The following is a 23,977-nucleotide window of genomic DNA, read 5'->3' as shown; positions in this document are numbered from 1 at the left end:
CATGCATCGGGCAAAGGCCTGTCACTGTAGAAACGACGCCTCGATTATTACAGATACCCCCTTACAGTCCTTGAACTGTCTTGGAGGTAGATTACATTGTAGTCTAGTGGTACATCGACAGGTTTTCAATGTGTTGATTTATTTTAGCGTTTCTGCACTATACCATGCATCGGGCAAAGGCCTGTCACTGTAGAAACGTCGCCTCGATTATTACAGATACCCCCTTACAGTCCTTGAACTGTCTTGGAGGTAGATTACATTGTAGTCTAGTGGTACATCGACAGGTTTTCAATGTGTTGATTTATTTTCGCGTTTCTGCACTACACCATGCATCGGGCAAAGGCCTGTCACTGTAGAAACGACGCCTCGATTATTACAGATACCCCCTTACAGTCCTTGAACTGTCTTGGAGGTAGATTACATTGTAGTCTAGTGGTACATCGACAGGTTTTCAATGTGTTGATTTATTTTAGCGTTCCTGCACTATACCATGCATCGGGCAAAGGCCTGTCACTGTAGAAACGTCGCCTCGATTATTACAGATACCCCCTTACAGTCCTTGAACTGTCTTGGAGGTAGATTACATTGTAGTCTAGTGGTACATCGACAGGTTTTCAATGTGTTGATTTATTTTAGCGTTCCTGCACTATACCATGCATCGGGCAAAGGCCTGTCACTGTAGGAACGACGCCTCGATTATTACAGATACCCCTTACAGTCCTTGAACTGTCTTGGAGGTAGATTACATTGTAGTCTAGTGGTACATCGACAGGTTTTCAATGTGTAGATATATTTTAGCGTTTCTGCACTATACCATGCATCGGGCAAAGGCCTGTCACTGTAGAAACGACGCCTCGATTATTACAGATACCCCTTACAGTCCTTGAACTGTCTTGGAGGTAGATTACATTGTAGTCTAGTGGTACATCGACAGGTTTTCAATGTGTTGATTTATTTTAGCGTTTCTGCACTATACCATGCATCGGGCAAAGGCCTGTCACTGTAGGAACGACGCCTCGATTATTACAGATACCCCTTACAGTCCTTGAACTGTCTTGGAGGTAGATTACATTGTAGTCTAGTGGTACATCGACAGGTTTTCAATGTGTTGATTATTTTAGCGTTTCTGCACTATACCATGCATCGGGCAAAGGCCTGTCACTGTAGAAACGACGCCTCGATTATTACAGATACCCCTTACAGTCCTTGAACTGTCTTGGAGGTAGATTACATTGTAGTCTAGTGGTACATCGACAGGTTTTCAATGTGTTGATTTATTTTAGCGTTTCTGCACTATACCATGCATCGGGCAAAGGCCTGTCACTGTAGAAACGACGCCTCGATTATTACAGATACCCCTTACAGTCCTTGAACTGTCTTGGAGGTAGATTACATTGTAGTCTAGTGGTACATCGACAGGTTTTCAATGTGTTGATTTATTTTAGCGTTTCTGCACTATACCATGCATCGGGCAAAGGCCTGTCACTGTAGAAACGTCGCCTCGATTATTACAGATACCCCCTTACAGTCCTTGAACTGTCTTGGAGGTAGATTACATTGTAGTCTAGTGGTACATCGACAGGTTTTCAATGTGTTGATTTATTTTAGCGTTTCTGCACTATACCATGCATCGGGCAAAGGCCTGTCACTGTAGGAACGACGCCTCGATTATTACAGATACCCCTTACAGTCCTTGAACTGTCTTGGAGGTAGATTACATTGTAGTCTAGTGGTACATCGACAGGTTTTCAATGTGTTGATTATTTTAGCGTTTCTGCACTATACCATGCATCGGGCAAAGGCCTGTCACTGTAGAAACGACGCCTCGATTATTACAGATACCCCTTACAGTCCTTGAACTGTCTTGGAGGTAGATTACATTGTAGTCTAGTGGTACATCGACAGGTTTTCAATGTGTTGATTTATTTTAGCGTTTCTGCACTATACCATGCATCGGGCAAAGGCCTGTCACTGTAGAAACGTCGCCTCGATTATTACAGATACCCCCTTACAGTCCTTGAACTGTCTTGGAGGTAGATTACATTGTAGTCTAGTGGTACATCGACAGGTTTTCAATGTGTTGATTTATTTTAGCGTTCCTGCACTATACCATGCATCGGGCAAAGGCCTGTCACTGTAGAAACGACGCCTCGATTATTACAGATACCCCCTTACAGTCCTTGAACTGTCTTGGAGGTAGATTACATTGTAGTCTAGTGGTACATCGACAGGTTTTCAATGTGTTGATTTATTTTCGCGTTTCTGCACTATACCATGCATTTTGTCAAAAGTTGTCTCATACCCCTGTCATATACTTGTGAGATATGATCGTTTCGAAACTGCAGGATGTTTTATAAGCGCATCGTAAACAAGTTCATGAACCATCATCTGTTAGACAGTTGTCTGTTGAAGCTGCAGCAAAGATGATTCTACAGTCATATGATGCATTGGCGATGTGTGTAAAAGGCACAGATGCCAGTCAAGACCTAAAGTCAATAGCACTGCATCACTTCATGGCCTCCACACGGTTTCTGCTTGTAACTGCATTTTTGGTTGATGCACGGTGTGTAATAGGAACACTCAGTCTTACCTTCCAGAAGGAACACCTGCAGCTGCAGGTACAACACCTACCTACAAAGGCATGGGTATGGTGGACAGCCAAGCTATGAAAGAAAGATTTAACAGTCTCGGGAAAGATATATCAACTCTTTCATCTCAAAACTAGAAAAGCGTTTTCCCCAAGATGATCTTGACTTACTGGAATCAATTGATATTTTGTTATTTATCCAAAACAGATATCCTGCTAGACCAAGAGACCTGTACAAATATGGAACTGATAAGGTTAATTAACCCTGATCACTATGGTGATTTCATTGTTAGAGAGTAGGCACTCAATCAGTTTCTAACTTTCGAACATTTTGTGAAATCGCACAAAAGTGCACTTGCATTCAAAGATCTGTGCAGTGGACTAATAGGGACAAAAAAGCGTATACAGACTTTGTAATTCTTTCAAAAACAGCAAGCATCATTCCAGTCACTTCAGCCACTTGTGAACAGGGCTTTTCCATCCAGAATACAAAAAACTGCTGCTAGAAACATGCTGAACCATACAAGATTGAACAAGAATGATTTTGATGAAACTACATTTCCACCTGCTGAAGACTTTGATAAAGTTGTTTGAAGCTTTCACAGGAAAGCCTGGGGGCAATATTCCAATCTGAGAGTCAATTAATCACAGTTGGTTGAAAGTTGTAAATAGTTTGCACATTTCACATCTTTGATAAAGTTCCTGTCACTTTCTCTTGTCTTGTTATAGTTCAACATAACTCATACACTGAAAGCCATTAAAATGCAGTAGGAATTGTTGTCCTACAACTTACAGAACTTGTATTGATGATTTTTTATTTGTTATATAGAGGGATAAAAGGCTGATATTTCTTAGCCATTTCGAGTTTGAGTCCCAGAGCATTCCCCTTTCATGATCGTTGATGCTTAAAACTGAACCTCGTAAACAGAACCACATTCATGAAACACGTTGTGCGCATGCATTACCTGCACCCTATAAAGCAATCAAGCAATCATGAAAATGAAACACGCTGATAAAATGTCACGCTTGACATAAGACAACAACAATCAGGTTCTCGGTGTGGTTAGCAGCGTTTCTTCAGATGTGATGATTGTGATGTGCGTCCATCCACTGTTGGTCAACTCAGACAACATTTTCGGGTCATTGGTGCCATGACCATGACCATCCCATAGCTGTTTCTGAGAAATCTGTGTCTTCCAATGCCACCAGAGACTGTCTTGCAGTGCACAGTGGACACACATGTTATTGGCGACAAGTGACCCCTCCTTTGTTTGATGTTGCGTCACTGACGTTGTTGTCGATTGGACATTTTCCGATTAAGCTATCCACCGATGTTTATTTAAAACATATCTGCCAGTTACATCTATATATGTTGACATTTGTGTGAGGTAAAGAAATCATGTCAAACTGCGTTTTAATGGTTTTCAGTATATTTAAATCAATATATACATGTACAGCATTAACAGAAGCACCACCTCACATTTCGGTACTGTATGTAAATTTTATTGTCAATGTTATTCAGATGTAAACATTCTGACATTGAAGACACTGAAAGTGACACACATCATAACACAATCATTATCGAATGGGAAGCATCCAATTCCATGATCACCAATTTCATGCAGATCTGAGATTGATGGACTCCCAATTTTGTAAATGGACTTCCAAAAAAAAAGTATGCTCCGAGTCCCCTTTGAAGAGCTATATATGAAACCCCGCAGGAATGTGGTCCTAAGGATTCCCAAATATAACAGATGCCAGACTTTAGCCGTTGTTTTTAATAGGTTGGGAAGATGCATAGAAAATGGTGAATACCTTAGTTTGCTGAGAATGGCTAGAACATGAAACAATCCCAAAACAGTTGAAAATCAATATGCAAAGGAGGGATTCTCTAAAAGTCATGTTAGTGATTGTATCATGCAACTTTTGTAGACAGCAAGAAAGAAAAATTTGACATAAAAGGGCCTGCCTTTTCACAATGGCTATGTTCAGCACAAAAATACTGAAACTAAAACCTCTAGAGCTCGATATAGATCATAAAAGACTCATACTAATTAAATAAATATCAACTGCTCATTGATAAATGTCAGCAAATCAAGCAAACTTAGTCTGAGTATTATTCCTTACACTCCCCTACTGAGTCTAACAAACCCCAGTAGGAGGTCGTGTCAGATAACCTTTGAGCGACTTATGACCAAGACGGCTGATTGGTTTTAACCAATCATACAACAGATATTTTTTAGGGTTTGGCAGAACTTACAAAATTCCCAGTCACTGACACTGATCCCTCAACTAATGAAAATCTGCATAAAACACACATATTTCACCTGCAGTATGTACATTTAGGGGTTTCTGATGACATCATTACCATCAGCTATTTCCATAAGCTGTCATCCTTCAATACTGAGAAAAATACTATTTTCAGTGACTGTTTACTCACTTGTCGACAGTGTGGTAGCTGTGCTCTTTGTGCATCACCCGGGAGCAATCATACGGAACACATAAAACCTTTTTGAGGTAAAAGTTCATAAGGAATATGTAAATGTCCACTTTCGGAGTTTGGTAAGCTGGTCAATCTCAAAGGTTACCTGATATGACTTCCTACTAGGGTTTGTTAGACTCAATGAAGTATAATTAATAAGTGTAACTGTGACAAAGTTTACTTCTCAGCAAATATTCTGAGCAGGAAATTAAAGGAACCAGAATACAAGTTGTGAAAAGTAACACTTTCAATTTAGTTTTGTTTGCAGTACTGGCTTGTTTTTAGGTGGAAGTCTGAGCCTTGATGCTGACTCCTAATATTCTTTGATATACTTGGCAGGAGCCCAACCCTTGCCACGTCCTGAAATTTTTATGAGCCACCATCCCCCATCACCTTTTTCAACAACATCTACAACTTCTCCTTCATCAAAACCAAGTTCTCCTTCATTCTCTGCTGTAAATATACTTACTGTCTTAAACAGAGTGTGAGTAGATTTCGCGAGAGACCAGTCATCAGTTGATTCTAATTCTGCTGGTAAGGGATTGGGTACTGGACCACTGCCATCTTTGACATCATCCTTTGGGGTACATTTATTCTTCTCCGTCAGAATTCCTGGTCTTGGAATAGCAGGTGTTCCCCCAAACACCAACTTGCCATCAAATGCATTGATAATGCTACTGACCATGTAACTCTTGTGTATAGCTTTTAACTCAGGCAGTCTTACCTCTGTCACTTCTTCAGTGTGGCATACAGATGGACTCATGACTACTTGGCTGACATTATGTTTAGACTCAAGACTATCTGCTGGTTTTATGGCTTTGGAACTGTAATGACAAGTAAAACCTGTAGGCTTTGGCCTTAGTTGAGGTTTCTGGACTCCAGTGATTGGTGGTTTCTTTCCAAATCTGGATGCTGCAGATTCTTTATGAGCAGCTTCTTCTGTCACTTTATCCATTTTTCTCTTCACAAGAGTTGTGGTAGAATGTGCATGTGCTTGTTTACTGGTAATATCATCTTCTTCTTCTCCATCAAACATTGTTGATTTGACTTTCAACTGGGGTTGAATCATTGCCTTGGCAGGTTCCGGTGTTTTCACATTTTCTGTCAAATGTCTTGCCCCTGGTAAAAACATTTTCTTGATAATTCCTTCCTCACTTTGCTTTGGGTACAGAACGTTAGATGACTTTGATGTCGGTATTGGCAACAATGGAGGTTTGTGACATGTTTGGCTTTCAGGTGGTGGTATTGGCTTTTTCTTCCCAAAACATATGTTGTCACATTTCTCTGTCACAATTTCGGATATCTTTGATGACGAAGAATGTACAAAACACTCATTCGAGCGAGGACTGTCGTCAGAGTCTGATCCATTCTGAAACAGAATGTCAATATACAGACATAGTTATTGAGAACCCACTAAAATATGAAATAGTTGGGGCTTCTGTCAGAATATGTTTCATCATAACGGATGAGAAAATGTGTGCAAACAGATATTTCTCATATATGAGGACAATTTGGTTTGGAGTGCTCTTGCTTAATGGAAAGGCTGTGTTGAAAAGTGTCTGAATTCAATTCCAGACTTCAAATCTTTGTTCCAGAATATCAGGGGTGGAATAAAAGCAAACCTTTATTCATCGAGACAAAATCTGAAATTTAGAATGCACTTAATAGTGGGGTGCACTATACAATAGTTCTTGTATCATAATATCATGAAATAATAATTCATACCAAAATTCATTATCAATTGTAACCAGTACAAACAATACATTAGTATTCAAATGTTTGGAAAATATAAATATAGAATATTAGTTTCATCATGTATCAGTAATAGCTTAGACAAGACTCCTGTCAAAAGTAGTAAAATTTATCTCACAGACACTCTATTGAAAAAGGTATAAGTTATGACCACACAATTTCACAGATGTTCTAGAGTTAAAATCCTAGCCTGAGGTAATCAGAATTCACAGTAAGACAAACCATTCACTAAGACAAGGGTTATGTCTAGACAGGTTAATAAACTGTTTTGATGAGGTAAACATGCCATCACCTACAGTAAAATAACATTATGCAAACACCAGTTAATCCAGCCCAGAGTATGATTACACGATGCCATTTAGAAAGTGGTCAAATGCAACATATGTCATATTTGGGATTTCACTTTCTTAGTAAAGTACAAATTCTAGTACTTTTTTTCGGTTGAGTCCCATCCGGGATTCGAACCCGCACCCTCAGAGTCAGGCACCTAATTGCCAGCACACAAAGTCAGCCGCCTAGCCCGCTCAGCCACCGCGATTTCCACAAATGAAAGTCGGACAACTGGTAGTTTAGACTGCGTACTTTGTGGAAGTCGCGGTGGCTGAGCGGGCTAGGCGGCTGACTTTGTGTGCTGGCGATTAGGTGCCTGACTCTGAGGGTGCGGGTTCGAATCCCGGATGGGACTCAACCGAAAAAAAGTACTAGAATTTGTACTTTACTAAGAAAGTGAAATCCCAAATATGACATATGTTGCAGCCCAGAGTAAACAATCAAGCATCCAGTAAATGTGCCAACACGATTAATGCCACTTAGAATAGGGTTAAAAGATTAAGTACTCCCCCTGTCTGGTCATTGAAGTTGTTCTGGTAGGACACACCCCATTTTGTTTATTCTGTATTTCATTGGCTATTATCAGTCAGCAAATCATAATCTTTGTATTGTTTCAACGGGGTAGTCCCGTAAGTTTGACCTTTGGGCCGAGGTAAAAGTCCTTTGATGTTTGATGTTGTGACAACTGTGTTGTTTGAGGAATTTTGACACTGGCATTCTACAAAATATGAAATGTGTTCACTTAGGAAACAAAACATGGCATGTGTGCAAGAGAGTGAGTGAATCTCACTCAGTGACTTTGATTATGTTGCTTACTGGTGAGTTATTCAATTTTTACATAAATTTGCATGCTATAAGAATGTTGGAAATGAAAGTATTCATCATCATTCTCACAACTCAGTTATGGCAAATGCACGACTAGACTACAAGTTTCTTCCCACTTCTCGTGGTGGAGGATACCTTTGTGCAAATGGTTACATCTAGAGTGTGAACAAGAGGTAAACGGAAGAATGGATCTCATGGAGATGCATTAAGAAAGACTGCACATCAACAGTCTCCACCATGGCGGTGCGTTGAAGTGGTTTATCACATTACTTAAAGCAGAGTGGACTTTCAGTATGTAGAACGGAGATGTTTCTTAAATGTTTTATACGCACACAAAAAAAAGAATTAAAAAAAACCACGCTGCATATTAAATCACTACCAGATAAACCCATGCAGCACACAGTCTACACCATCGTGAATTACTGGCTGGTTACATGAACAAACACACTTTACATTCCAGCAGACATGTCGCTTGGGCATTTACTGTGTGTACTATGCTGCATACCTGCATTCTATATATTCCTGTATGAAAGATACAATTCTGAGAGTCTGATATGCTCTTGTGGACTAGGAAAATGAAGATAGTTTTCATTCTTTTCTTTACTTGTCCAATATATACTGAAACCTGAATTAATGCTTATTTTTACCCAAAAGGATACTCAGCAGGATCAGTAATTTTTGCAAACGATCATGGAACTGCACCTGTAAATGGGCATATTCTTGAATCTGTTCACAGATTCTTCAAAAGTTGATGCAGTAATACCAGACAACTCATATGGATAATCCATTATGCACCTAATGATGGGGCAAGAACTAGGCCACAAATGTTGTGAAAAATAAATCAAGAAGTTGTTATCCATGAGATTTGTCTTGCAGTAGTGAATCTGTTCATTTGTATGGTGAAAAAAAACAGGCAAATTTGGCACTCTTTTCTCAGGATAATTTTACTGTTTAATTGTTATTAAGCAATGTTACTGGAGGAATGATTGCATAAATAAAAATAACATTTTGCAGCGTGATCCTTGTTCAGTTATGTTCCAGTGAACATTTTAGCATTAACCTTGTCGTTGTGAAAATGTTGACTGCCTATTGTCTAGAACTAGTCGACCTAAACGCCACAACCCTCCAGACCGACCAGTTTGTTTTCACACACATCCAAAGGTCGGACTTACGGGACCTAACCGTTTCAATTGTAGTTAAATAGTCTTCACCTCCATCTGTCCATCAGTAGGGTTTAGACTCCCAACACAGGTGAGCTCTAGCCCTGAGCCCAGAGGGTTGTACCGACCCTCTGTGGCCACCCTTGTTTTTCTATCTCTTGTTAATAAAGTTGTAATTAGCTTCTTCTTCTTCTTCTAGTGACTTCGGACTCTTTGCGGAGTTAATTCCCCCTAGTAGACCAGCATGCCAGTTAGATAAAGGATTTCACTGGTATCCTCACTACCGAGACCCATATCATAACAATAATACCAAATTATACTTGGATTAGAAACAACTTTTCATGAAAAGTGAACATTTTAACAATAAATTGCAAATATTTATAATACGTATCCTATCTCACGCTTTGTAGTCTCTCTCATATTTAATATCTGAGTGGAAATGAATTGATAAAAAATCCCAGGGAGTGGGCGCTCCAGAGCAAATGTGGTTTTCTGCTGTAACTTTCACTACAATAAAACATTTACAAGTTTGTAAATGTCTTGGAAAGATGACATCATCACTTGTTAATTGATTAGTAAGTCAAGGGGCATGTTCTCATTTCACCCACAGTCTTAAAACAACATGTTATGGTCTGTTGGCCAGTGATTACATAACTATCAGCATGTGTCATCCCCATGATTTGAAAGTGGACTTCCCACTTCAAAGAAAAAAGTCAGTTTGCTTCTATGCATTTTTTATTCTGCATCATTCATTCATTATCATTTTTACATTTCAATACAAACATACACGGTAGAGGCCACATCGATTACTGTAGAATGAAGCAACAGTGGCAGAAGCATCTTCGTCTAGGTGCTGCATTTCTTCATTGTAGATTTGCTGAATGGGCTTTACCTCCTCTCGGACTCGTTGCCTAAGTCTAGTGAGTAGTCTGCTGTCTTCTTAATTCACTAGAGGAGGGTGGTTGTGTTCTGATAGGGAAGATATATGGTGCCCGATCTACCCTTGCACTTATCTATGATACACTTCCAGTGAGTGGGTACCTGTCTGACAACATGGAGTTGGTACTTATGACCATCATGTAGTACCTGTCTTCCTCCTCTCTGAGTGAGTGAGTTTATTTTTACGACGCACTCAGCAATAATAGAGCTATATGGTGGCACTCTGTAAATAATCGAGTCTGGACCAGACAACCCAGTGATCAACAACATGAGCATCGATCTGCGCAGAGGCCAGTGAGTTTAGTTTTAAACTGCACTCAGCAATATTCGAGCTATATGGCGGCGGTCTGTAAATAATTGAGGCTGGACCAGACAATCCAGTGATCAACTATGTGAGCATAGATCTGAGCAAGTGGGAACCGATGACATGATTGTGTCAACTAAGTCAGCGAGCCTGACCACCCGATCCCGTTAGTCACCTCTTACGACAAGCACAGTTGCCTTTTATGGCCTATTCTACCCAGGGACCTTCACGGGTCCCTCCTCTCTGAGACAAAATGAAATCTGCTTTCTGTAGGTTAGCCATTGTGACTATCGATACTTCCCAAACTACTATTTTATAGGGTTACAACGAGTTACAGAAATAAAAGCAGAGAAGTGAGTTGCAAGTATTAGATAATGAAGTCATACCTACTCTCTATTTTATTTTAACTAAGTTGTGATTCCTTTACTAAATTTCTACACTAAATTTCTTACTCCATTGAAGACCCCTATAACAACACTAAAACAAGATCACTTTGTCCACTATCTCAGAGATGTACGGGGATTAATGACTGATCCCACCCTTGTCAGGCCATCTCATTATGAGAGTAGGGCTGCATTGTCTTGCCTTAATTGACTTCCATTGTTTTTGTGCGCCAATTGAGATGTGGGCAAATGGAGACTAACAGTCAAGGCAGTTAAGACTCACCAATTAACAAGGCCTTCTGTTCTGTTAATTAATGAGTGATTCAAGTCAAGCCTCTGGAATGAGAACGGTCAAGTCCCTAGTTTATATGCCTCTTTCAGAAGCCTTTGGAAGCAAGTCAGATCTTTGATGGGTATTTAGAAGTGGAATGCACATGATAATCAAGATTTATGGCATATTTACTTCTTCATTGTGACCTGATTTTCACCTGATGAAGGAGCAAGCATACATTCCGAAATGTCGTGATATTCACAAAAAGAAGTTGACATCCATAAATCTTGCTTTTCTTATTAAAAAAGTAACTTATCCAGTTATCAGCTGAGCTGCAGGTTTGTTCGACATGTGGTGATGTGATTATTGCTCTAATACACCTGAAACATTTGTCAACAGTGTGGTATGTACAGACGGTGAAAGTTGTATTGTGTAGAATTTGGTTCATTGCATTAAGCAGTCAGTTTTTATGTAAATGTGAATAAGGATCATTAGACACACAAAGCTGTTACTCTCTAACCTATGACTACTTAATGAATAATTATATTTGATGTTATCTGTATATTTTATATATATTTAAAGTATTATATCTATGACGTCAAATCCTCCACTTCATGTTGTACATTATGTTGCAAAACATAAGCAGTAATGCTTGTTCACGAATGTGATAGGAATTTAAAAAAGGGCATTTGTAGCCATAATGACTATATTGGTTGGACCACTAGAACGAAAATAATTTCACTCTACAAAATAAACTGGAACAGTAACATTTTCCATGTGAACAAATGAGCTTCCAAACACTGAATGAAATAGATGCTGTATGATGAAATGGATCAGAGAACATTATATGGCATAAATTATGCTTTAATGACCCATTTAATGATAAAAATATATATATACTGGACAAAAATAGTCAGGGATATTTGCAGATTTTGAAAAATGATCCATTCATTGACATACTGATAAAAAATCAATCATAAAAATACCAATATCCCTTACTTATTTTGTCCAGTATATAATCACTATGGTACTTTCACGCAGTACCAACCACACTTTACTGGTACCGACAGATTTTTTATCTGATGTGTAAAAGATACTCATTTCTTAGTGCTTGAAATAGGATTACACAAATTTATGATTAGATTATGTGTTAATATGATATCAATTTGTTGGGTAGCAGAAGAACTTGAATCAACTTCAAGATGATTGGTCATTTGCAAACTGCAGCACCTATCTCATGTATACAGCAGTAAACAGCATGGGGATACATAACGAAACTTACCACTCATGTGCTAACAACTCACTGTTTATTGCATAGAGCAGCAGTTTGATGTACTTTGATCAGGATAAACAAGCTTATTAAAAGTTGATTGATTCCATCACTTGGACAGTGGAGGGGGTTTCAACTTTGTCATAGTCAAGTTGATTTATAGACAGCATCTGTCAATTAATATAATAATGAATAATGTATGAGTGAGGATAAGGAAAACTGATTGTGAATGACAGCGGTTGTGCTAAGAAAGCCCCACACTGTCATACGTTACCTTGACAGAAGAGCTTTCTATGTAAGATGATGGCGCCCATCCACTGTGCCCATCTATCTCAACATACCACCAACCACCTTCAGCTTTCTCATGAACCTGAAATGTCAAGTTTGTACAGATTTATTATTGCACACTTTAGAGTACTACACATGTATAAATATTCCCACAGCCAGGGTTAAGGTTCACATGCTGATAATGTAGTTAAGGGCTTACTGCTGGTATTCCAACATGGGTGACATTAATATCTCATTCCCTTCTCCCTTGGTTTCTTAGTCAACTAGCCCTCGGACATATTTCAACTTACTGCTTACACTATGCCTATAGTTTAACTGCCACTTTTCGTAAGGAACCTTCAGTGCAGACAGAAATATCTAACTGCTGTGAATGGATGATTTTGTGTATTTTAAATATGAATCCATCCAGTAATTAAAACTGACATGATAATATATCCTGAACGTGTGCAGAGATATTTGGTGTGAAACGGGTTGCTTTGTTCAGCTTCCTGCACTCAGAAAGGGAACTGATTAACCTTGCCAAAATTTGTGTTTTTATTGCAGCTTTAATAAAAATAGTCCATTTCTTGAGCACATTTTCCACACATGAGAATGCTCAAAGAGCTGGAAGATAGGAGAAACTTCTTAGTTTGAAGGATAGACTAGATGAAACAGATGAGTCTTTAATGCAGTTTTGAAAGATGAAAAGTCATGGCATATTTTCAGTTCTAAGAGCAGTTTGTTCCACTCATGTGGTCCCAGCATATGAGAATAATATCTCTCCAAAATGAGCCATCTGACATAGGGTACAGTCAATACATGACTGTCTTTAGATCTGAGTGTCCATGTGAGAATGTACAGTTTTACACGTTTAAACAGGTATTCTGGAGCACTGTTAGTAACAACAGTTTGTAGGTTATTCTGTATTACACAGGAAGACAATGTAAGTTTTTCCAAACAGGAGTTCTGTGGTCATGATTTTTGCATCTTGAACAAAATGATGTTTAGTGATGAGTACTTGTGGTGTACCTGTGAGAAGAACATTACAGTAGTCAATTCTTGACATTACCAATGATAATGCACCAAACTTAATTGTCACTTTCAATGCAGCATCTTTTGTGAGATATTTATTGATTTGGCTGATGTTCCGAATCTGTGAGAGCAGATCTTTGAGAGATGATCAAAATGACTTTCAAGTGACAGTTCAGACTTCAAAATTACTCTAAGACTCTTTACAATTGCTGTGTCATCAATACCTATGTCAGAGTGACGACGGGAGAGGAGTATCTTGTAATCAGACACATCAAAGGCAACACTAAAGTCCATGGCCCCATTTCACAAAATTCTTGAAAGCTTAATCTTATAACTTTTCTTGTAGCATTCGTATCTCCTCTATAGTAACATAGACATAGGACAGTCATTGCGGTATGACTGCCTTGTGAAGGAGTCCTAGGAGTACTAAAAGCACTATGTCTGTCTCCAACCTCTCCTCTGATATCATCTAGCATCCTAACAAAGGCGTTCTCTGTGCTCTGCATGTTTCTCTACACCAGCTGGAAGCATTCTTGCAGTTTGTGGAGTTGAAGGTGTGAAGAGAGACAGGAATGTACAGTCCTTTCAATCAGCTTACTCATGAATGGCAGATTGACATAAGTCAGAATTTCTCATAGGCTTCTTTGTCCAATCAAGGTTTCTTCAGTTGCTGTCTTTTGGCTGAATGGTATTACACCTCATGTTAGACTGTATTAACAAGTCTGGTGATTGCTGGGAGAAGAATGTCAAAATTTTCACAGTAAAAAAGACATGTTGGGATTGGGTCCTTAGCGCTTGATGTTGGCTTGGCTTTTTGGGCTTGGTGAGAGACCTCATCTCTCCCTCTGTCAATGGCTGAAGGTAGGTGAAGTTGTCTTCATGGAACATGGTAACATGGATATTTTCATGTCGAGAAAATGAGTCCTCCAATCCTTTGTGGATTATTTCTATTTTGTTGTTGAAGTAGTTACAGAAAAATCGGGTGATTGCATATTGTCATCTAAAGGGAGACGTTTCATGGTATGGTATTTCTGTCCATCAAGGAGAATGTAAAGTTCTGCTCGGTTTGAGGAAGGTTCATGTATTTTGATGTTCATATGTCGTGTTTACTTTTCTTGATCAGTGATGTCATGTTAATTATTGCCTTCCCAAACATATGTCCATGGGCCTCAAGATGGTGATTCCTCTATGTATCCTCTGCTCTTCTCTTAGGTTTAGCAAGTCTCACTTTTGGACTGTGAGCCTGATCTCTGTGGTACTTTCTTCATTCTCTCCAGGGAATGTTTGTTCAGGGTATGCGTTAGCCTAGAGTTATACAGATTGGATAGTTCATTTCAGTCATCCGCAGGAGGTTGTACCAACTCAAAGTTAAATCTCCTCTGAAAGCTTGTTTGTTGTTGTGATTTCTACACGACACAGATGTTGTTAGGTGTAGATATCTAGTGGTATCCAACTTCAGACTGACAAGAGAATGGTTTGATATTTGGATATCAACAACTTACTGTGTATTACCATGCATAAGCTCACCCCTAACTTGACCCTTAAAATCAGTGTCAAAATGGTATGTTTTGTAGATAAGCTGACCCCCCACAATAGGTCATGGCAAACTCACACCACAACACATCTGGCAGTTACAATCTTGGATGTAATACATAAGTGTGTTTAGGTAAAATATTTCTCATAAAGTTTCTATAAACTCGTATTCAGATTTGTGGGTTATTACCCAGTCTAAGGTATGCCAAGACTTGTGTTTGAGCTCAGGTCAAAGGTATCAAGAAACTTAAACATGTTATTGTTATTGCTATGTTATAGTGAGTGATGAGGAACACTGTGGTTTCACACTTTCTAAATGGCATTGTTTAATCATATGTTACACCTAACCACTTTCTGAATGGCATTGTGTAATCATATGTTACACCTGACCACTTTCTAAATGGCACTGTGTAATCATATGTTAAACTGACCACTTTCTAAATGGAACTGTGTAATTATATGCTACACCTGACCACTTTTTAAATGGCAATGTGTAATCATATGTTACACCTGACCACTTTCTAAATGGCATTGTCTAATCATATGTTACACCTAACCACTTTCTAAATGGCATTGTGTAATCATATGTTACACCTGACCACTTTCTAAATGGCACTGTGTAATGATATGTTAAACTGACCACTTTCTAAATGGAACTGTGTAATTATATGTTACACCTGACCACTTTTTAAATGGCAATGTGTAATCATATGTTACACCTGACCACTTTCTGAATGGCATTGTGTAATCATATGTTACACCTGACCACTTCCTAAATGGCATTGTGTAATCATATGTTACACCTGACCACTTTCTAAATGGCACTGTGTAATCATATGTTAAACTGACCACTTTCTAAATGGAACTGTGTAATTATATGCTACACCTGACCACTTTTTAAATGGCAATGTGTAATCATATGTTACACCTGACCACTTTCTAAATGGCATTGTGTAATCATATGTTACACCTGACCACTTCCTAAATGGCATTGTGTAATCATATGTTACACCTGACCATTTTCTAAATGGCATTGTATAATCATATGTTACACCTAACCACTTTCTAAATGGCATTGTGTAATCATATGTTACACCTGACCACTTCCTAAATGGCATTGTGTAATCATATGTTACACCTGACCACTTCCTAAATGGCATTGTCTAATCATATGTTACACCTAACCACTTTCTAAATGGCACTGTGTAATCATATGTTACACCTGACCATTTTCTAAATGGCACTGTGTAATCATATGTTAAACTGACCACTTTCTAAATGGCATTGTATAATCATATTTTACACCTAACCACTTTCTAAATGGCATTGTCTAATCATATGTTACACCTGACCACTTTCTAAATGGCATTGTGTAATCATATGTTACACCTGACCACTTTCTAAATGGCACTGTGTAATCATATGTTACACCTGACCACTTTCTAAATGGCATTGTCTAATCATATGTTACACCTAACCACTTTCTAAATGGCATTGACTAATCATATGTTACACCTGACCACTTTCTAAATGGCACTGTGTAATCATATGTTACACCTGACCACTTTCTAACTGGCATTGTGTAATCATATGTTACACCTGACCACTTTCTAACTGGCATTGTGTGATGATATGTTACACCTGACCACTTTTCAAATGGCATTGTGTAATCATGTGTTACACCTGACCACTTTCTGAATGACATTGTGTAATCAGTCATATGTTACTTTTTGGATTTCATTGTCTTAGTACAGTACAGATTCTGGTACCTTATAGATGGAGTCCCATCTTTGATTCACATCACACAGTCACTCTCAATTTGTATCATTCAACAAATCATGATCTTTTTATTGTTTCAATTTTAGATAAATAGTCATCAATTCCTCTGAAATGCCAATCAAACTGATCATCTCTATATACACACAAAGAGTCTTCTGAGTATCGGCAAATGAACCAGTCTTCATTACACTTGAGTACCCACCCACCCACTCTGACCAGGTTTGGTCTCCCAGGTGCTTCGTTTCGATGGAAGACAACCCAAGCACAAAATATTGCACTTTTGATTCCTGATTGTACGCTTATGATTTTGTTTATTTGTTGTTTTTTTTTAAAATCAACAGTGTATATAATATTTCATAAGTAAGTGATAATTGTGTTTTAATTATGTTTGAATTTTTAGCTACATGAGCCCTTTAAACTTATACATATGTTTCATTGGGACTCGTAAGGTGTGCATCTTATAGTTGCATAGATGTTTATTGAACTTGTTTAGTCGAAATCAATCACCAGAGCACACTCAGTGTAGGGACCCCTCCCTACAGCAGCGGGAGCATCTCTGTCACTGGACACAATTTTGTCTTGTTTTGATTTACTTATTTGGCCATGATGACGTAAGAAAGTAGTGGCAGAAGAACAACTATTTGCAATATTTGAACTCTGTTGATGGACAATAAATTTGCATGATAGATCACCTGGTGTCTGTTTTGAGCACTTCACATGCTCCCCTTACACCCATCCCACAATACGTTAATGGAGAAACTCATTCCTCTTCTTGATTTTATTTCATCCTATTCGGAGACTGACATTGACCCAGATCAGAGACGAACTGATGATATGAACCAGGACTCACTGCTGTTTATGATTGTCAGTGGCCTATCTCCAGACAGACGAACAACTGACAGCCAGCCCACACAGTTATAGATTTCCAGCACAGGGTTATCTATTTTACTCACCCAAGATGTTATTACATGCACTTGCAGTATTAACTCCTGTCCTTCGTGACTCAATCATGGTACTTCTTCTCACCCCTTCCTCCACGCCGTAAAAAGCACACTATTGAACACCCTGTTCACTTTGTAACTTCTTCCCCATACATCCAGCTGTGCCCATAAATGTATCTTCACTTCATTCTGCCAACCCTTTCCAGTCTGTATCACCTCCACATTCTACCTCACCTTCAATTGTTGATCCGTTCTCTCACTCTACACCCCTACACATTTGGTGGTTGATGGTGACACTGCCTCAGAACCTCCCAATCCACCTCATGTTGCTACAATGTTTCACTGCTGAACACCCTCCTCCAGTTAATGTGTTTTTTTCTCTAATTTCTCACTTAGGAATCACCAAGAGCACGGCACACAATCTACTGGTGAAGACCACCCTTCCAACTAATGTGTGTTTTTTCTAATTTCTCATTTAGGAAGCACTGAGAGCACAGTACATGTTCCACTGCTGAACACCCCTCTCTGGTGAATGTTTTTTTTCCTAATTTCTCATTTAGGAAGCACCGATAGCACAGCAAATGTTCTATTGTTGAGCACCCCTCCTACTAGTGAATGTGTTTTTTCCTAATTTCCCTTTAGGAAACACTGAGAACACAGTACATGTTCCACTGCTGAACATCCCCCTCCAAGTGAATGTGTTTTTTCCTAATTTCTCATTTAGAAAACACTGACAGCACAATTTCCTTTTGTCAGCAGCACAGGATTTGCCGACTCCAACAAATTATTCTTACTGTCACAAAGTACTAACTTGCACGTATGTCATTAATCTCAAGGGTAAGGTGCCTGACTATTCTGTTTCCAGTGTAATCATAAAGTATGTACAAAAAATAACACTGAAGTTCCTGCACAGTGGGGTACATGCATGGTTTTCTGGGTGAACGTGTGACCAATGGACTTTACTTGAAGTGATAGGAAAGTTGTGTGAGGGAGCCAGTTAATCATGGACTGTTTGAATGCTCACAATGGACTGTCTGACCTGGGTCAGTTCGTGAATTTGTTTGATTTATTCGGCTGGTCAGTAGAGGTACATGTGTAATAATCAGTTGTAAGGAATATAGCTTGCATATGACAATGATGGTACGCAGACTGCTAAGCATACTGATTTGCATTTGATTCCAAAAGCTGAATACAGGACCGGCAGTTTTTGAACCTCACGAATTGCTTTAGAGACTGTGTACATTTTATTGACCGTATAATTAGTGTGTTATCTGTGACAGTTCATTATTTTGGGTTTTGGGAGGGGTACAGGCATAACTCTTACCTTTGATGGTCAGTAAGGTTTAGACTCCCAACACAGGTTAGCTCTAGACGTCAGTCCAGAGGGTTTTACTCACTCTCTGTGGCCACACCTTGGTATTCTGTTCTTGTAAATAAAATTGTGAACCAATATTCTAACAGGTGGTTTAGGGAACACTGTATTATGAATTTTATAACTACTCATTTTCAGCATTATCTTTGAAATTTATTATATTGAAAGAATAAATTGCTGAGATCAAGGGACAAACAAAGTTATTACTGTTCTTGTACAGTTAATGAAACATTGCAAGTTTCATTATTCCATAAAATGTGATAACATTTGTAATAAACAGCTCTAACTGTCTTTTCTCACATTGGGGCCTATGTTAATTCAGGAGGTGTATTTGTTTTCCCCATCCGTATACATTCAGTGAGTTTCATTGCATTTATCTTCAGTCTTTAGATTGGAAGACATAATACAGTTTGAATGACATTCAATAACTACTCAGTGTTGTGTACACTCTAATCCATATCCTTTTTAGCTGACAAAACCTATATTTAACTGTTGTTTTTGCAGAGCTATTGCTTCAGAAATGTTATTCGTGGAGGAAGCCATATTTGACGATGACATAATATGTTTATGTGTACACACTTCGTTGACAAAGCTGATTTTGCAAATTCTAAATGTTGAGCATCCTAAGGCGTTTCCATATTCATACTGAGTCTCTTAACGCTCTACATGTAAAAAGACCACACCAGTAATAAATCAATATGTTTTGCTTGTTTATTGTAAACAAATTATGTCATGAGGATTGGGACGTAGTCCTAGTCATTTAGCCGTTCTTGACAGTAGTCAGTCGTTGACTGTTTCTGGTGGATGCAAGTCGAGGTTTATCCGTTGAGAAGAAGTCTGCATTTTACCAGTGCTTACCGAGAGCTACACTACATATGTGTTCTATTTCCAAGCTTAGTTTGAGGCTTTCTTTTGTAGATGGATACTCCTCGATATTGAGTGAAGTGTCCCATAAATCTCCTTTGACTATTTGTAGCATTATAATTGCTCTTTGTGTATTTCATTTTGGAAATTGCTGTCAATTATATTTGACATTACTAATTCAGATGAATTTATATGCAATAAATTCTTGTTCATTGTTTCAACTATGCGTTATCAAGATATTTCTTAACTGGTAAAAACTGTAATTAATAGGGTAATGTGAGACTGAGCCATGGAACAAACATGATACTTAATTAAGGTTTAGACCTTCTCATTTCACCCCGAGTAAACCGTTACACATTGTTTTAAGTTTAAACTAAATGGGTCTAATGGTTAATGCCATCATCTAAAGGTTACATGTTCAAATCCCACTTACACCCTTATCTTACCCTTACACTTACCGTCCTTGCATCTACATGTACCTTGAGATATTTAGCGTTTGTTTGTCTAATTCTGCATTTCAGTCATATTAAGATTTAGTTGTCATCAAGTTAATAATTCATATGAAAATTCTTATCAACATGATTAAATGACAATTTCTTTCAAAACTTTTTTACATTTACTAAATGACAGGATTCTTTAGAAATACATGTTAGCAAAACATAATCAAAATCACATATCTTACTAGTTATAGCCACATTATGTTAACTGAGAGTGGCCAAGGAGGTAATTTACCATCGACAATATTTTGTTGGAGTTCTACGTGGTCAAGGATCCATAAGCGGTTAGACAAATTTGCAACCAGTGTTCGGAAACATTAGCCATCTTGTACAATTGTGTGCTGCATCAGAAGACCATCAAGAATAAAAGCGATACTTTGTGAAATATCAATCTGAACCCCTTTGATCATCCAGGTGGAAAAGTTTTCACCATTTGAAAGAGTCAACACAAAATACAAAATATTAGAACCCTGATATTATCAAAGTGGAAGTGACTATCAAAGGTGAGCCCAAGCAACTCTTTAGCCAAGGAATGAGAGCCTACCAACCGTGGGATGAGAAAAAAAAATACCAGCAATCAAGCGCCCTCCAGAAATCAATGCAATAGTCAAGAATCTTGGTCTCACCTCTGTGACACTAGGAAAATATCTTACAATCATGTATGCATTGTATCTGTTTAGTTATCTGCTGAATCCCATATAATCAAGAACAAAGATGCTGTTGACCTTCAACTGCGTGTTTTGTGGTAGCCGCCATATACAGGAAGGTGAGAGCACTCTCATTGCTGTTATAGTTAACGTAGTACTCTCAATAAACAAATATCGTAACACCTTTCCTAAAGAAATAGAGAAGATGCAATATATATATAGGCATGCATTAAAGTTAGTCACCACTTTAAGAGTTTCACTGGTTGTACTGGAACAGTCTGTTGAATATATACTTCAGAATAATAACATCAATAAACCTTTTTTTAATAAAATGAACTGATTAGTTTAGAGTCATTTGATAACATGAACCACTGAAAGAATACATTTACATCACATTACTTTTCGAGTTCAGTCATTTCACATATTCTTTCAGGTATGCTGGAGGTTTGGAAATTCTTCCACTTCTAGTTGACACAGGAGTAGCCACTGTTTGTTGCGAGACTGGCTTAACTGGTGACTGGATTGGAGAGTAAGTTGATTTGGCTAGAGACATGGGTGAAGATTCGGTGTTTGTCTCTCTAGCCACAGTTTTCACTGGAGATCTGGGCATTTTAACTGGTACTTACTGATGTGAGTCAGAGCTGGCTATGCTGAGAGTCTTCTGTCTAGGAGAGCTGAATGGAGGTTCAGAGGTAACTTTCAGATGTCGGCGATGGCGTCTGAAGATTTGGCCTTGATCAGTTTCTACTTCATAAGATCGAATGTTGAGCTGTTTCCATAAAGAAGCTTACTTCCACTCCTTCCCTCTGGGATTAAGGGGCTGCATGTGAACTCGAGTACCTTCTTGTAGGGGTGGTAACTCATGTGCTCGTTGTTGTAATACTGGGCCTGTTTTAACAACTTTTCCTTTTTCTTGTCCAGACTGTTTGTAGGAGTGTTTGGTTTTAGAAGAGTGTTCTTCATTGGAAGAAGAGTCTTTGTCCATCTGTTGAAGAGATACTGTGCAGGTAATGAATTGTTTGATTCTGTCGGAGTATTCCGATAATCCAGTAAGGCTAGCTATGGGTCAGACTTAGCCTTGCAGGACTTCTTGATAAGACGCTTCGCTATCTTTACTGCCAATTCTGCTTTCCCGTTAGACTGGAGGTAACCTGGGGAGCTAGTTAGGAGTCTGAGGAGTTCAAAGGTGGTCCATTGTCTGATATGACAACATCTGGTATGCCATGGTGAGCCATGTGTCCCTTGAGTATCCTGATAATTTCTTTCCAGTTTTGTCAGTAATCTGGTTTATTTCAAAGAAATCACTGAAATGGTCGACTGTGACTAAATAGTCCTTCTGGTTATGTGTGAAAATGTCTGCCCCAAGCTTTGACCATGGTCGATCTGGTCCTCATGGCATCCAAGTGGTTCCTTTGCCTATTTTATCTCAGATGTTGTGCAGATATCACACTTGGCAATGTAATCAGTAATTTCTGAATTCATGTTTGGCCAATAGATGCACTCTCCTCTCGGCGTCGGCAAGAATCTATTCCAACATGAGAGCTGTGCAGACGCTTGAGAAATTCAGGTTGATGGCTTTTCTGAATCACACACCTGGATCCATGGAATATGATTCCATCCTGTTCAGAGAGTTCATCCTGGAAATGAAAGTATGGAGCTGCCAGATTTGAAACTTCTTTCTGTTTATTTGGCCATCCTGACTGAATCATGGACTTGACAGTTTGTAATGATTCATCCACTTCAGTTTCAACCTGAATAGTTTCAAGTCTTTCATCCTTGATTGGTATTTATTCAACCCTTCTAGTTGATTGCAATTCCCTTTGAGCTTGTGAAAGTTCCACTTGTAGAACTTACATCTTGTATTCATCTGGATGTTCAATTTGAGGTAAGTATGCGTGTGACAGGATGTCAGCAGCAAGATGCATGTCCTTGCCTTGTTTGTGGACAATTTTGTAGTCGTAGTTTTGAAGAGAGAAGCATCCTCTGTAGTCTTTTGGGTGCTGTGAGGAGAGGCTTGTGCTGAATGTTCACATGGGGTTTGTAACAGTCAGTGTTGTATTTTGATTCAGCATCTGGAAATGGTAGACTGTTGTAGATCTTAAAGCATCGTCATAGAATATCAAGCACAAACGTTTAGAAAGTTAAGTTTAGGGATACCTCCACACTCTAGGACACGAGCTGAGTCTTCTGACACCATGTTTAGTTATCTGTTGAGTCCCAGATAATCAAGAAGGACAAAGACGCTGTTGACCTTCAACTGCGTGTATTGTGGTAGATGCCACATACAGGAAGGGGACAGCACTCTCAATTCTGTTATAGTTACCATAGTACTCTTGATAAACAACTATCATTACCGTATACACACATGATCCACAGATGATCATGAGCTTTACAGGAGCAGATGGATCATTATCCAAATTACCAAGAATGCTCAAAACTATGGTAAATTAAACCTACATTTGTACATGATCATTGATGCGCAACTCCATGTACAAGATGGAAGATTTGTGCAGGCCATATATTAAGTCTGAAATTGAGCTGCCCCTGGAACTGTATTGCGCCATCATGTGCGGTCAGATAGGGTGTTGGAAGACCGTTTTCATATGGGATATGCTGTAAGAGTATTATGGAGAGAGCGTGGGTGATGAACGAGGAGGTATATAAAACTGACAAAGGGTTATGTTTATAGCACTGGTTGCGAACCTTTGATGAGAAGCTCGAGGTAGGATCAACGTTGTTTAT

At 38.7% G+C, this 23,977-nt stretch overlaps 1 protein-coding gene across 2 annotated transcripts in view; it reads right to left on the bottom strand.

The window, feature by feature from the left end:
• Nucleotides 1–4,068: 4,068 nt before the first annotated feature.
• The window catches only part of LOC137265819 (SH3 and PX domain-containing protein 2A-like), a 131,748-nt gene continuing 111,839 nt past the window's right edge, over nt 4,069–23,977 (bottom strand). For both annotated transcript variants that reach the window (XM_067801281.1, XM_067801282.1), the window contains 2 exons: nt 12,578–12,673; nt 4,069–6,438 (listed from right to left, as the gene is read on the bottom strand). In XM_067801281.1, the coding sequence (XP_067657382.1) occupies nt 5,383–6,438; nt 12,578–12,673 (1,152 nt within the window). In that variant the 3' untranslated portion in view covers nt 4,069–5,382. The remainder of the gene's footprint in view (nt 6,439–12,577; nt 12,674–23,977) is intronic.

The sequence above is a fragment of the Haliotis asinina genome, chromosome 15 (assembly GCF_037392515.1).
Source record: "Haliotis asinina isolate JCU_RB_2024 chromosome 15, JCU_Hal_asi_v2, whole genome shotgun sequence".
In the NCBI taxonomy this organism is placed as follows: domain Eukaryota; kingdom Metazoa; phylum Mollusca; class Gastropoda; order Lepetellida; family Haliotidae; genus Haliotis; species Haliotis asinina.
The sequence above is the reverse complement of the archived record's forward strand: the minus strand, read 5'-3'. Positions and strand labels throughout refer to the sequence as shown.